Genomic DNA, 15,444 nt, shown 5'->3' with positions numbered 1-15,444 from the left:
CTTTCTGAAGCCAGAATTCTACTGTAATAATTAACTATTAAATATCTCAGAAACTAGAGCCAATCTGGCAAAACCGAAGTCATATTCTTAATCAGCACCATAAACTTAATGTAAAACAGTTCAGACATCGTTGGAATCAAAAGCACTGTATACCAGTGTAATCTATTCTGCGGATCAGACTCAGCCATTAAAGTCTTTGTGGACCCATATAAAATGTACGTTGTACTTCAGTGTTCAATCTGTGTTTTGTCTGATTTTCACTGATCCATTGTTAAAGGGAACCTGACAGCTGATACAGGGTGCCCACACCGTGTGCAGCAAGTATCAGCACTGGCAGTAGTATCCCAGCCAGGTATGTCTGTCTTTAAAAAGTTGCAGCGTTTAAGAGAAAAACATAATTTTAATAGCTGCGGTTTGGGCAGCATGTATCAGCTGACAGGTTCACTTCAAGAATCAATGGATAAAAAAAAGTTCTGTCGTTTTTTCAAGACAGATGAGGAAAAACTGATGAAACACAGATAGAAAATGGATGACATAGAAGAAAACAGTCTGTTTTCCATGAATGTAAATCTAGACATGAATGTGTAAGTGCAGCTTTAGTATAACTGAAGGCGTATATCTGCTCCCCTGTTAGATGAAAATCTCGGCACCTTTCTAATGTATGTAAAGCAATGCTCCAGCTATCTCATTATAGATATAATAGTGACACCAGCAATATTCTAGCTGTGCCACTTGTTTCATCCTTTCTACCTTACTCCACCCTCCTTGTCCCTCTGAACATCCCCCTCCACAGGCCTTTTAAAGAAGTTGTCTGCTTTTAGGAAAGTGAGCCCCAAACTCTGTAAAGTACCTAAAATAAACTCTACAGGAGCTCTCCCTCTGTGGGTCCAGCCCACGTTCCCCTACACTGCTCCAGTCCCGGTGTTTTGGCTGCAGCGGTGACATGTCAACAGCTCGTGTCTAGCCAGTCACTGAGCTCAGTGGCATGTGCAAACAACCTTTCCTGAAGTGGACAACCCCTTTAGGGTATTAATTTTGCCTTAGTACTGTGACAAGAAGGCGAGTTCAAACAATGATTAGTATAATCATCAGGACTGACAGGAATAAACCTATCACAAGCAGGAGACAGGCTGAAGCTGCATCATATAGCATACACAGAATGTGTGAAGGGACAGAAGTTCTATATAACTTATCTATCACTTGCTGATAAGACTCAGAGCAGAGTAAGTGCAGTATGATGTCCCCCCTGCAAAGCCGAAGAGATAATGGGAAATGTAGACTGCATTAGAGATACCATATTATAGGGGGAAAAGAATGGCATATGACCCAGAAATGTCACATCAAGTAAAACTCTATGCAGTCTTAAAATATTGCTGGTGTGCCGTTTTATTTCCCCTGTATTTTCAAGCTTTCTAAGCTTTTATAAGCATAAAGATTGCATAGACCTTTTCATAGTGATTTTACAAGGGTATTTAGTTACCATATTGTCAAAACAGCTTTTGTCTGTAGTTAGTTTTATTTTTTTTTTTTTTTTAAGGTGAAACATGCTGAGCTGAACAGTTAAAGAGGTCATCTACTATCTTATTTTTTAAACAGCCCAGCATAGTAAAACCGTAATATTAAAATAAGTATTCCCTACAGATGAGAAAAAGGATTTGAACTACCCTAGTCCATCATCCAAGTTGATCATCTGTGGCAGCAATCCTCTGCCCTGCATCCTGGGCTTCATGTCACGTCATAAAGGCCTAGTAAACGACAGAGGCGCTCCGCTTACATATTCATCTGTATGCTCTTATGTCACCTCACTCATCTTTCACTGACCTGCCTCCTATTTTACATAATGCATCTAGTAGTGCGGGGCTAGGTAAAATAGGAGGCAGGTCAGTGAACGATCAGTGAGCAAACAGATGAATATGTATGCAGAGCACAAGATAGAGCGCCCCCAACAGGCCACCCCAGAGAAGGCGCATATCATTATCTCCAAACTGAAATTAAAGTTTACACAAGAACCACAGGACGGTTTTCATCAACTAAGGTATCATATTAATCAGTGTAATGTTGCCTACCTGACAGTGTATGTAGTTTACTGAGCACAATCCTGCTGACAGGTGCGCTTTAAAAGTGGAAAATATCAAAACCTAAAAATTAAAATTGGCATTATGAATGGCACATGGCAGATGTTGTTGGTTCAGATGTTGCTGATATACCTATGGTTGGCTCCGTATTTTCATCACACAAATTAAATTATTGAAGTAACAAAATCCATAAATTCTGCAAATGTCAAATATTTGTATAATTATCTGGCCAACAACTACTTGGCATAATGTGCCAAGAAATAATTTACCTGGAGGCTTGGATGGCAACCAAAATCCAAAAGTGTTTTTACGACCTGTAAGTGGCCTTTGTTCACAGCAATATGCAGTGGTGTCTGTCTGCGTTTATTCCGAGCATTTAAATCTGCACCTCCTCTATGTAACACCTCGATCACAGCACCTTCATCACCAAAGGCCGCATGATGGACTGCCCGATCTCCATCTTTATCCTACAAAATCAATATCATATCAGTTCACAGGGTCACGTCCAGTATACAATTATATGAAAGAAGCTTCTCTGTGTTGGCTGCACACTTTTTATCAATTACATCTATGGCTTTGTAAGGGGAAAATTATATTATCTTGGCCAAAAAATTACTCGCCACCACTCATCGCTTAGTGCTACAACTAATCTGATGTCACTAGTGACATACCCGTTGCTTTTTTTTTTTTTTGTATGTTTTTTATTTTTTTACAGCATGCCTTTCCTCCATACAAGTGTCCTCTTGCCATAACACAGGGCTTCATAACACATTGAGAATGCCAAGATACACTGCTCAGCTGTCTTTTGTTCACGTCATATACAGTACAGACCAAAAGTTTGGACACACCTTCTCATTTAAAGATGACCATGAAAATTGTACTTCACACTGAAGGCATCAAAACTATGAAATAACGCATGTGGAATTATAAACGTAACAAAAAAGTGTGAAACAACTGAAAATATGTCTTATATTCTAGGTTCTTCAAAGTAGCCCCCTTTTGCTTTGATGACTGCTTTGCACAATATTTGCATTCTCTTGATGAGCTTCAAGAGGTAGTCACCGGAAATGGTTTTCCAACAATCTTGAAGGAGTTCCCAGAGATGCTTAGCACTTGTTGGCCCTTTTGCCTTCACTCTGCGGTCCAGCTCACCCCAAACCATCTCGATTGGGTTCAGGTCTGGTGACTGTGGAGGCCAGGTCATCTGGCGTAGCACCCCATTACTCTCCTTCTTTGTCAAATAGCCCTTACACAGCCTGGAGGTGTGTTTGGGGTCATTGTCCTGTTGAAAAATAAATGATGGTCCAACTAAACGCAAACCGGATGGAATAGCATGCCGCTGCAAGATGCTGTGGTAGCCATGCTGGTTCAGTATGCCTTCAATTTTGAATAAATCCCCAACAGTGTCACCAGCAAAGCACCCCCACACCATCACACCTCCTCCTCCATGCTTCACGGTGGCAACCAGGCATGTAGAGTCCATCCGTTCACCTTTTCTGTGTCGCACAAAGACACGGTGGTTGGAACCAAAGATCTGAAATTTGGACTCATCAGACCAAAGCACAGATTTCCACTGGTCTAATGTCCATTCCTTGTGTTCTTTAGCCCAAACAAGTCTCTTCTGCTTGTTGCCTGTCCTTAGCAGTGGTTTCCTAGCAGCTATTTTACCATGAAGGCCTGCTGCACAAAGTCTCCTCTTAACAGTTGTTGAAGAGATGTGTCTGCTGCTAGAACTCGGTGTGGCATTGACCTGGTCTCTAATCTGAGCTGCTGTTAACCTGCGATTTCTGAGGCTGGTGACTCGGATAAACTTATCCTCAGAAGCAGAGGTGACTCTTGGTCTTCCTTTCCTGGGGCGGTCCTCATGTGAGCCAGTTTCTTTGTAGCGCTTGATGGTTTTTGCAACTGCACTTGGGGACACTTTCAAAGTTTGCCCAATTTTTCAGACTGACTGACCTTCATTTCTTAAAGTAATGATGGCCGCTCGTTTTTCTTTACTTAGCTGCTTTTTTCTTGCCATAATACAAATTCTAACAGTCTATTCAGTAGGACTATCAGCTGTGTATCCACCTGACTTCTGCACAATACAACTGATGGTCCCAACCCCATTTATAAGGCAAGAAATCCCACTTATTAAACCTGACAGGGCACACCTGTGAAGTGAAAACCATTTCCGGTGACTACCTCTTGAAGCTCATCAAGAGAATGCCAAGAGTGTACAAAGCAGTCATCAAAGCAAAAGGTGGCTACTTTGAAGAACCTAGAATATAAGACATATTTTCAGTTGTTTTACACTTTTTTGTTTAGTATATAATTCCACATGTGTTAATTCATAGTTTTGATGCCTTCAGTGTGAATGTACAATTTTCAAAGTCATGAAAATACAGAAAAATCTTTAAATGAGGTGTCCAAACTTTTGGTCTGTACTGTACAAGCTTAAAGGGTTATTTCCATTTTAAGTTATCACCTTTCAATACAATAGGTGATAACTTGCCAATCAGTGGAGGTTTGACCGCTGGGATCTTCACCAATCCCAAGAACAAGACTCTGCAGAGCCCAGTCTGAATGAAGTGGTAGTGGGACATGAGCAGCACACCACCATTCATTCTCTTTGTGACTGTGAAGATAGCAGAGTACAGCACCCAGCATTTTACAGCAGTCCCATAGAGAATGAATGGGTTGATTCATTCTAAGGATCGATAGGAGTTACTGCATCAGTAGGACCCCCGACCAATCAGCAAGCTACCATCTAACTTATAAATGGATGATAACTTTTAAAGATGGTAATAATGCTTTAAAGGGGTGGTCCCACCTCCATAAAAAGGTATCACCTACCAACAGGATAGGTAATAGGCTGCAAATCGCTATGGGTCCCTCTGCAGGGACCGCATGATCCAGAGAACAGGGCTATGGAAAATGGAGTTATGTTCCCAAAGGAGAAACTGCTGCATCCATGATCTAAAGGACTGACGGAAGCAGTCAAGTACCGAAAACACAGTGGATTCTGCAGGCAGCATGTTAAAGAACAGGTGGCAGGGGGGGGTGATCAAATTGTCACAATATAGCTTTAAAAAGAAAAATTAACCCTTTAAATGATGCAGCCAATTGTCATTTTTGCTTTTTCTTTCCCTTCTTCCAAGTGTTTTAACATTTATTTTTCTGTCGAAATAGCTGCATGAGGGCTTTTTTGAGGGACAAGTTTTAGTTTTGAATGATGTCACTCATTTTACCATATAATGTACTGAAAACTAGGAAAGAATGAGTGTTCAGGTTAGCACAATTACAGCGATACTAAACGTACATAGTTTATTATTATTACATTACTGGCTTAAAACAATTCTGAGCTTGCAAAAAAATAAATAAAAATCGTCTTATGTCGCCATTTTCCGAGATCCACAATTTTTATGTTTTTGTTTTGGTGGAGATGTACGAGGGTTTGTTTTTTGCGTGCCAAACTGTAGTTTTCATTGGTACCACTTTGGGGTACATACTTTGTATTGCATGTTTGGGAAAGTGATGGCAATCAAAACATGATTTTTTTTTTTTTTATGACATTTATGGGTTAAAACGTTTTAGATTTTATTAAACCAGACTTTTACAGATGTAGAGCTAGCGAATATGCTTTATTTCTGGATTGGTAAAAGGAAGGTGATCCAAACTTATGTTTATTTATTTTTTAACTATTTCTTTTTAAAAAAAAATTTTAAATCAGCATTCACTTAATTTTTTGTTCTCAGATGAGAGAAAATACTGTTTTGTGACCCTAGCCTAAAATTTGCCTTCAGAGACTGACAGCATAATTTCAGTGGTTAAACAGTGGTGATCAGAGCTACCTTTAATTGCTGCTGATAAAGGCAGGTGTCAGCTGTATAACACAGTCAGCACCTGACCTGTATGAAACTGTCTCCACTCCATACACACACCTCCTCCCTATTACATCCTGAGGAGGGAAGGTGGTATGCATAACTTGTCATTTATAACCATTGTATCACCAACCATCAGACTAAATAAATCTGATTTTTACTTTTAGAAATTGTATTTCAAGATCAGATTAATAATAATAATGTTCTAATGCCTTACCTCAGCTTCCACATCTACACTGTGCTTCAGAAGTAGCTTCAAAATGTCCACATGTCCATTCTGACTGGCGGCTTGCATAGCTGTGTGTCCAGCACACTGTCCATTCACCTAAAAATAAGAATAATACTAAATAAATAGTTACATACTCATCACCGACAGAAATATCTAACCAAGAGGTTGGGTACGCCTATGTACTAAAATGTTAACGTGAAGTATTTAATACTATGTCAAAGTTATAAAAAAAAGTTAAAAAAAAAACCTTGTTTTAAACATTTGCAGAAAACTATGTATTGTATTTACAACAGATAAGATCACGATAATTCTTTTACCAGGGGCAACTAAACTTCTATGATACAAATCAGATCTATTAACGTAATGAGAGTCCTTACATCAACATCTGGCCTCTTCAGCAAGTCTTCTACTTTAGCAACATCACCATTTGCAGCCGCCTTCACTAGCTCCTCATTAAGATCTCCAGATTCTTGGGTTTCAAACAGTTTCTTTAAAAGTTGTGACAGTCTCTCTATGGATACAAAAGATTGCCAAAAGTCATAGGTCATCACTTTTAGGGAACCAGTCACCAACGATATGCTGCTTCTGCTGAAGACAGCATGAAGTAATGGCAGACACACTGATTTCAGTGGTTTACAACTAATGGACTAAAGATAAATAGTTTCAGCAAAGTTACTCTTTAATCCTTAAGTCTTAAGAACACAGACAGTTCATGCTGCAGCTTTCTAGTAGGGGTTTACCTCTCCCAAAGTGCTGGGTGCAAGGCTACACTGCACAGTATGGCTATATGATGTCCTTCATGCTGCCGCTTATTAACATGCGATACTTATAGACAGGAGAGCAGAAATATCACACGGCTGTGTGATGTGTATGGGACACATTACAGAAGCTAATCTGTACTCAATAGTTTACATATAACTGACAAAGTTACAGCCTAAAAAAATTTCACCTGGCAATATGATTCTACAGGTCAAAACGATTACATTGATAACACACTAGTAAAGTTTTTTTTGTTTTTTTCTTAAATGGTAAAAAGAAAAATAAATTGCTTTGTGTTTGCAATTTTCTGAGACCTGTAACATTTTCATTCTTCTGTTGCTAAAGTGGTGAGATTATATTTTCATTCATACCATTTTGGGGTACATATGATGCTTAAAACTGCTTCTTAAAGAGGTTGTCCACTACTTTATCATTGATGACAACCCTGCCGATCAGCTGGTGTCGGCGGTGATGGGCAGAAATGCTCAATTGCACAGCTGCTCCGTCTCCTGATAGTGGCCACAGACATGTACTACACTCCCGCCACGGCAGAACACCTGTGAGGGCCCCCCCCTCCCTGTGTCTGCCACGACGGAACACCTGTGAGGCCCCCTCGTGTCTGCCACGGCGGAACACCTGTGAGGCCCCCCCGTGTCTGCTGTGGCGGAACACCTGTGAGCCCCCCCCCCCCCCCCGTGTCTGCCACGGCGGAACACCTGAGCCCCCGCCCCCGTGTCTGCCACGGTGGAACACCTGTGAGCCCCCCCGTGTCTGCCACGGCGGAACACCTGTGAGGCCCCCCCCCCCGTGTCTGCCACGGTGGAACACCTGTGAGCCCCCCCGTGTCTGCCACGGCAGAACACCTGTGAAGCCCACCTCGTGTCTGCCACGGCGGAACACCTGTGAGGCCCACCTCGTGTCTGCCACGGCGGAACACCTGTGAGGTCCCCCCGTGTCTGCCAGTGACTGAGCTTCATAGAAGACCGTGATTTTTCTCTATATACTGCAATGCTGTTAAATTGCAGTATACAGAACAAGTAATCAGATAATCGCAGGTTCAAATCCTTCAAGGAGACTAAAAAATAAAAACAAGGTTTTGAAAAACATAGTATAGCAACATATTGGCAGAATGCAATCAAGAATGAATGGGAGGTCTGGATCAGCACGCTCCTCTCCCCACACCCCAGGACATTTAATGCACCAAAACATCCAATGTCAGAAAGGCGATAAAAATGAGTAAAAAAAAATAACAATCTGTGATTATTAGACACAATAAATGAGAAAATAGTGGACAAATCTCACAAATTAGGGCTAGCTGTGTATGCGAGCAGCCTCAGGGTCTCTTGTAGTCTTCCACTGGCAGACACAAATCAGGGAGTTTAGATTTTAAAAAGTCCAGTCCTTAGTTCCAGAACTGGATAAGAAGGTATCCGAAGACAGTTAACTCCGTAAATCAGAGCTGCATATATATGGGAAAGTCAGCAGCCAGACAAATAAGCATTCAGCAGCTTTAGCCACCTAAAGTAAATGGCTATTCACCACAGTCATCTGACTTTGAAGAACTGGGGCACAGTAACAACCAGTAGAAAAAGAAAAAAGGAGTGAAATGCTGGGACTACCTCCAGTTGCACTGCTTATTGCTGATCCTACAGATGCCACCTTGGACACAGCAGTTGGGTTGTATGTCCACGACGTTCCACAAACTTCCACTTTCAAGTCACTGTCTGAATAAATCTGCTGAACTCTTCCAACTTTACCCAAAGTCTTGAAAATGCAAAAGCATAAAATGGAATTAAATATCAAGTAAGGAGGAAAAGTAACAATCATTCACACTGATTAAAACATTTATTTCACATAAAATGTAACTATCCTATCAGTTGAAGAGACTAACTCCAATTTCTCATTATATCACCTGTTTTGTCACCTTTTTTTTTATTTTTGAAGTACAGGAGCACATAATAATGATATTTCAGCGTACACACGAAAAACAAGCAAACTTCACATTGCTATTTCTATAAGCAAAGCTCAGTGTGCCATTATTTACATTAAATACATTTATACATCCTTCATGTATGAAAAGAATACATGAACTATATTAAAATAATATAATATTTGGTTTGGTATGGCTTGTCAAAATTTGAAATAGCAACCACTTAAAGGTGAGCGGTCGACCTTACACCACAACATCTTTAGCGATGTCAGGAAGACCAGATATTTGAAAAATGAGAATATTGGGTTGTTTTTTTTTGTTTGTTTTTTTTTTAAGAGTAGAGACACCCTTTAAAATGCAGGCTTAGATATCACTGACTTGTTTTGGTAACACTCTAAGAGATTATATACATTGCTTTGGCCAAATTCTAATACTTTTCATAATCCAACTCAATTCAACTTTATTAAAACAAAAATGTACAAATATACTATATTTTTCAGACTATTAGACGCATTTTTAACATGAAAAACTCTTGTTAAAGTGTGTGTGTCCGGAGGCAGCTTCCTGTGATGGAGGAGAGCACGGACACAACGTCCTTGCTGATTGCAGAGAGAACTGCTCGCTCTCCTCCTGCTCTGCACTAATCTATGTGATCGGTGCAGAGGAAGAGGAGGGAGGAAGGAGGAGGAAGAAATGTAGTACAGCTTTTCTGCCGGCCTTGCAGGACCTTAGGTATCCATGGTTAGAACCACTGATATAGTGACAGTGAGCTAGTTGATAGTTTTCATAACCATGGATACCCAAGATCCTGCAATGCCTGAACATGAGGAAAGAAAACATAGCAAATCCCAAAGCTATACTACATTTCTAATTGGAGGTATTTGCTAATATCATTACACCTACTACATATTGGGATAGGGTCTTGGAGATGGGAATACCCCTTTAACCAAGTGCAAGGTCCTGCAAATGCTCTTCTGCTTGCAGCCTCTGTACAGGTACCGATCAGGAACTGCAGGATGTGGTAATGTATAGTGCACGCGTGCGTCTGTGTGAATATGTACATATGTGCATGTAGAAGAGCTGTGTGTGTATATAACACTGCAGAGAGACACAATAGATTTATTACCTCCCTTTTCTACCCTAGTAAAACATTATTGATAAAAATGCAATAAAAACAGGCAAACAAGACTACTTACTGGAAGCATGGCCTCTGCCCATTCTCCATGCCCTCTTTGTAGTAGTTTTATTCTCTCTAGATCATAACATATCTGTACAAGATCGCCAACTTGAAACTGTGAGGCTCCTCCTTCAGCCCCTTGTGCAGCATCTCCACTTCGGACGACATTGGCTTTGGTCAGAACAGCGGGATTAAAGGTCCATCTAGGTATGAATTAGAAATCGTAGATTAGAATTTACCAGCACTCTGCTCTCCATTACATCAGGAACCATAAAAATACAACACATACAAGCATATTATATATCAGAAGAGCATTTTTGCAGACAATATATTGGCTTGTCTTGCATTTATAAACATCTACAGTGGGTGAAATAAGTAATAAGTAATGAACATGTCACCAATTTTCTAATTAAATATATTTTAATAGCTGCTATTGACATGAAATTCTCAATAGATGTCGGTAACAACCCATCCAATCCAAACAGGCAAAGAAATCACACCATAGATGTCCATAAATTAAGTTATGTGCAATAATGAGAAATGACAGTGAAAATCTATTGAACACATGAAGAAAGAGGTGCAAAAAGCAATGAAAAGTCATGACACCAGCTGAATCTATCAGTAATTAGAAAGCAATCCTGCCACTTAGTGAAAAATAATATCAGCTGGTCCAACTGATGGCCTAGAAAAAGATGTCTCATTACCAAGGTGTCGCACAAGAAACATCTCATGATGGGTTAAACCAGTAAGCTGTCTAAAGACCTTCGCAACCTTATTGTTGCAAAACACACTTATGGTATTGTTTACAGAACAATTTCTAAATTTCCAAAGGTTACAGTGAGCACTGTTGGGGTCATAATCCGGAAGTGGAAAGAACATCATTTCACTATAAACCAGCCACCAGGTGTTCCCCGCAAGATTTCAGACAAAGGAGTAAAAAGAATTATTAGGATGATGAAGATGAAATGAGGGTGAACATTTCAGCAAGACAATGATCCAAAACACAAAGCCAAGAAAATTCTCAACTGGTTTCTGAGAAAGAAAATAAAGCTGCTAGAATGGCCCAGCCAATCACCTGACCTGAATTTAATAGAAAATTTATAGAAGGAAATAAAGCTCAGCGTTCAGAGAAGGAGCCCACGGAACCTCCAGGATTTGAAGTGTTTGTGTGGAAGAATAGGCCAAAATCACACCTGAGCAATGCATGAGACTAGTTTCTCCATACAGGAGGCGTCTTGAAGCTGTCATCACCACAAAGGCTTTAGTACAAAGTATTACCGTATTTTTCGGACTATAAGACACACTGGACTATAAAGACGCACCTAGGTTTTAGAGGAGAAAAAAAAAATGTAAACAAAAAATGTGGTCATGATGCCCTGTTAAGGGAGAGGGGGTCTGCTGCTGACACTGTTATAGGGGTAATGTCCCTCAATGCTGTTAATATCCCCAATCCTGGTATGCATGGTATCCCAATTCCCCACCCTGGTATGCATGGCACCCCAATCCCCCATCCTGGTATGCAAGGCACCCCTCATCCTAGTATGCATGGCACCCTTCATCCCTCATCCTGGTATATATGGTCCCACTCATCCCTCTTCCTGGTATGTATGGCACCCCTCATCCCTCTTCCTGATATGCTTGACACCCCCTGATCCCCATCACACTGCACACAAAAAAACAATTATACTCACCTCCTCTCTGCTCCAGCGCTGTGTCCTGCTCTGCTGCCGACACTGATCTTGCTGTAAGCTGCGCATGGCGTCACTGTCATGCTCCCTCACACTGTGAGATGCTGTGTCGGAATAGTCACAGCTCCCCACGCCGGGTCTATGGACGTGGGGAGCAGTGACCATTCACTCACCTTAATAGCACGCACACTGTACCCGCAGCGGCTGGCGGTCTCATGTGCCCGAAAATTAAAGAGAATGAATATTCACTACTCCCCAAGCCCATGGGAGTGGGTTGTAGTGAATATTCATGGTCTTTGTTGGCGGGCATACATGACAGCTGAGCCGCTGCAGGAGCCACGCTGCGTGTACTGTGTGCGCTCTATTAAGGTAAATGAATATTCACTGCTCTACATGCCCCCTACCACTCACAGCACATAACAGCCGCCACCTTTTTTCTGAAATCCCGCGTCGCTGATTGGCCGCGGCCGGACCAATCAGCGACGCGGGATTTCCTGGACAGAAGGAGAGCCAGACGGGATAAGACAATTCTATATATTAGATATATACAGTACAGACCAAAAGTTTGGACACATTCTCATTTAAAGATTTTTCTGTATTTTCATTACTATGAAAATTGTACATTCACACTGGATGCATCAAAACTATGAATTAACACATGTGGAATTATATATCTTAACAAAAAAGTGTGAAACAACTGAAAATATGTCTTATATTCTAGATTCTTCAAAGTAACACCTTTTGCTTTGATGACTGCTTTGCACACTCTTGGCATTCTCTTGATGAGCTTCAAGAGGTAGTCACCGGAAATGGTTTTCACTTCACAGGTGTGCCCTGTCAGGTTTAATAAGTGGGATTTCTTGCCTTATAAATGGGGTTGGGACCACCACTTGTGTTGTGCAGAAGTCTAGTGGATACACAGCTGATAATACAAATTCTAACAGTCTATTCAGTAGGACTATGGCAAGAAAAAAGCAGCTAAGTAAAGAAAAACGAGTGGCCATCATTACTTTAACCCTGCTATTCTCCTTGTTACCACTATACACTTGTTATCTTCCGGTCATTTTTGACCGGACCTAATAAAGTCTTGATTTTTAGATAATTTAAGTGTTTTAATTGAATAATTTTTGCAGTATTATATTGTATGTGAACCTGGTTGTTTATAAACAAATAAAAAATGGAAAGAAAAACTTACTTTTTATTTTTTTTTGTGTCAAAACAATTAACATGGCTTTATTGGAATATTTATGCATATTGCATATTTGCACATACAAAAATAATTATTCATCCAACTGTAAACTATAACTAATAACAATAAACTAAATGTAATTATATTATTTTCCAACAAAAATAAATAAATAAAAAAATTAACTGTTCAGTTTTTTTTTTTGTAAAATGATAAATAAGTCACACGGTGCAAAATTTACTGTTTGCAATTGTCACAGGTATAATTGACATGTCTTTTGCATAAATTGTTTCCACATCGGTAACATATCACATTTGATTTGTGATTGCTTGATGTTGGACAGAAGTAGTGTTGAGCCACCCCCATAGTGTTCGTGTCTGGTTCGGTTCGTCGAACACCGGGATGTTCGAGGAACTGTTCGTCGAACACCTTAGAACACCTTCGAACACCGTTAAAACCAATGGCAGGCAAACAAAAACACATAGAAAACACCTTCAAAGGTGTCCAAAAGCTGACAAACTGCTCAGAAGACACTCTCTTTAAAAAAAGTCGGCCGGCAATTCAGCATCGGTACCCGACAATTTATAACAGAATAGAGCATCACACATAGATTAGATAGATAGAAATATGTCAGTCACATTTATAAGAAGTACAGTGATATTGTTGATTACTGTACTTCTCATTTAGTGTTAAAATAAAGGATTTATTAAAAAAAAAAATTGACGTGGGGTTCCCCGTAATTTTAGTCTCTAGCAGTGGTTAAGCAGACGGCTGGGGCAGATGTTTGAAGCCTGGGAAGGGGGTAATACCCACGGAGCTTCCCAGGCTACTAATATCAGCCCCCAGCTGAATACCTAGCCTTTACTAGTTATTAAAATGGGGGACCCCAAAAAAATGACGTGGGGTCCCCCCTATTTTAATAGTTAGCAAAGGCTAGGCAGACAGCTGGGGGATGATATTAATAGCCCAGGAAGGGTGCCATGAATATTGGCCCCCTCCCAGGCTAGAAACACCAGCCGTCAGCCGCCCCAGAAATGGCGCATCCATAGGATGTGCCAATTCTGGCACTTAGCCTCGCTCTTCCCACTGCCCTGTAGCGGTGGCAGTGGGGTAATAGGGTTGGGGTTGATGTCAGCTTATAATGCCAGCTGACATCAAGCCCAGGTTAGTAATGGAGAGGCGTCTATAAGACACCCCCATTACTAACCCCATAGTCAAAGTTACAAAAAAAACACAAACACCCAGAATAAAGTCCTTTAATTGAAATAAAGACACAATTCTTTATTGTTCTAAATTAAACCATACTTACCATCACGCCCATTCCAGCTGAAGCCAACGATCTCCTGCAATAAAAGTAAAATAATAAAGCAACATCATCCTTACCTTTCCATGGTTCCCATGACAGCCTGGACCGCAGCAGAACGCTGCCATCCAGCTTGTCATGAGGCAGACACTGAGAAGCGCAGGCATGCTTGCGCTCCTCAGTGTCTGGCTGTGACGGCATCCAGATGAGCCGAGTTCATGTTCAATGAACTCAGCTCACCTCATGCACGCCACTGACAGCATTGGAAAATTCTCCTGCGCATGCGGTGAGTGCAGGAGAATTTTCCCACGCTGTCAGTGACGTGCATGAGGTGAGCTCATGTCCAATGAACTCGGCTCACCTCATGCACGTCACTGACAGCGTGGGAAAATTCTCAGCGCTTCAGAAGGATAATTCTCCCACGCTGGGATGGCATTGAGATGACAGGCTGGATCACAGCTGAGCGCTCCCATCCAGCTTGTCATCCTTCAGAGACACTGCAGAGCGCAAGCATGCCTGCGCTCTGCAGTGTCTCTGAAGGATGACAAGCTGGATGGCAGCGCTCAGCTGCGATCCAGCCTGTCATCTCAATGCCATCCCAGCGTGGGAGAATTCTCCTGCTCAAGCGCTGAGCGCTGGGAATTTTCCCACGCTGTCAGTGACGTGCATGAGGTGAGCAGAGTTCATAGGAAATAAATTGATAAATTGTAGTAGATGTAATATATAGTCCAAAATGAGATTATAGCTCCTTTATTTTACTCATAAAATGTCTGGAGATCACTATAAAAGGCTATCGGTCATTTTTGACCGAAGAGTACAAGTGTATAAAAAATTGTGGAGCAAAATGTAAACATAAAAAAATATACATAACAATACGCATAGTAAGAACCCCTCAAATGAGGAATAGTCAATCAACCGCAAGTTTCAGAATCGCATCTAGCATATTTTAAAAAAATATTAAAGTTCAAAATCGGTCGTTTTTGACCGAAGACAACAGCAGGGTTAAGAAATGAAGGTCAGTCAGTGCGAAAACTTTCAAAGTGTCCCCAAGTGCAGTTGCAAAAACCATCAAGCTCTACAAAGAAACTGGCTCACATGAGGACCGCCCCAGGAAAGGAAGACCAAGAGTCACCTCTGCTTCTAAGGATAAGTTTATCCGAGTGACCAGCCTCAGAAATCGCAGGTTAACAGCAGCTCAGATTAGAGACCAGGTCAATGCCACACAGAGTTCTAG

General features: G+C 41.0%; 1 protein-coding gene across 2 annotated transcripts in view; it reads right to left on the bottom strand.

The window, feature by feature from the left end:
• Positions 1–15,444, bottom strand: part of MIB1 (MIB E3 ubiquitin protein ligase 1) — a 125,615-nt gene that overhangs the window by 66,411 nt on the left and 43,760 nt on the right. For both annotated transcript variants that reach the window (XM_073679146.1, XM_073679147.1), the window contains exons 7-11: positions 10,053–10,236; positions 8,546–8,690; positions 6,545–6,678; positions 6,156–6,263; positions 2,345–2,542 (exon numbers count right to left, since the gene is read on the bottom strand). In XM_073679146.1, the coding sequence (XP_073535247.1) occupies positions 2,345–2,542; positions 6,156–6,263; positions 6,545–6,678; positions 8,546–8,690; positions 10,053–10,236 (769 nt within the window). The remainder of the gene's footprint in view (positions 1–2,344; positions 2,543–6,155; positions 6,264–6,544; positions 6,679–8,545; positions 8,691–10,052; positions 10,237–15,444) is intronic.

The sequence above is a fragment of the Phyllobates terribilis genome, unplaced genomic scaffold (genome assembly GCF_046119375.1).
Source record: "Phyllobates terribilis strain yellow unplaced genomic scaffold, ASM4611937v1 Scaffold_4__5_contigs__length_816908805, whole genome shotgun sequence".
NCBI classification, from domain to species: Eukaryota; Metazoa; Chordata; class Amphibia; order Anura; family Dendrobatidae; genus Phyllobates; species Phyllobates terribilis.
Note: the sequence above shows the minus strand (reverse complement) of the source record. Positions and strands in the feature narration are given on the sequence as shown.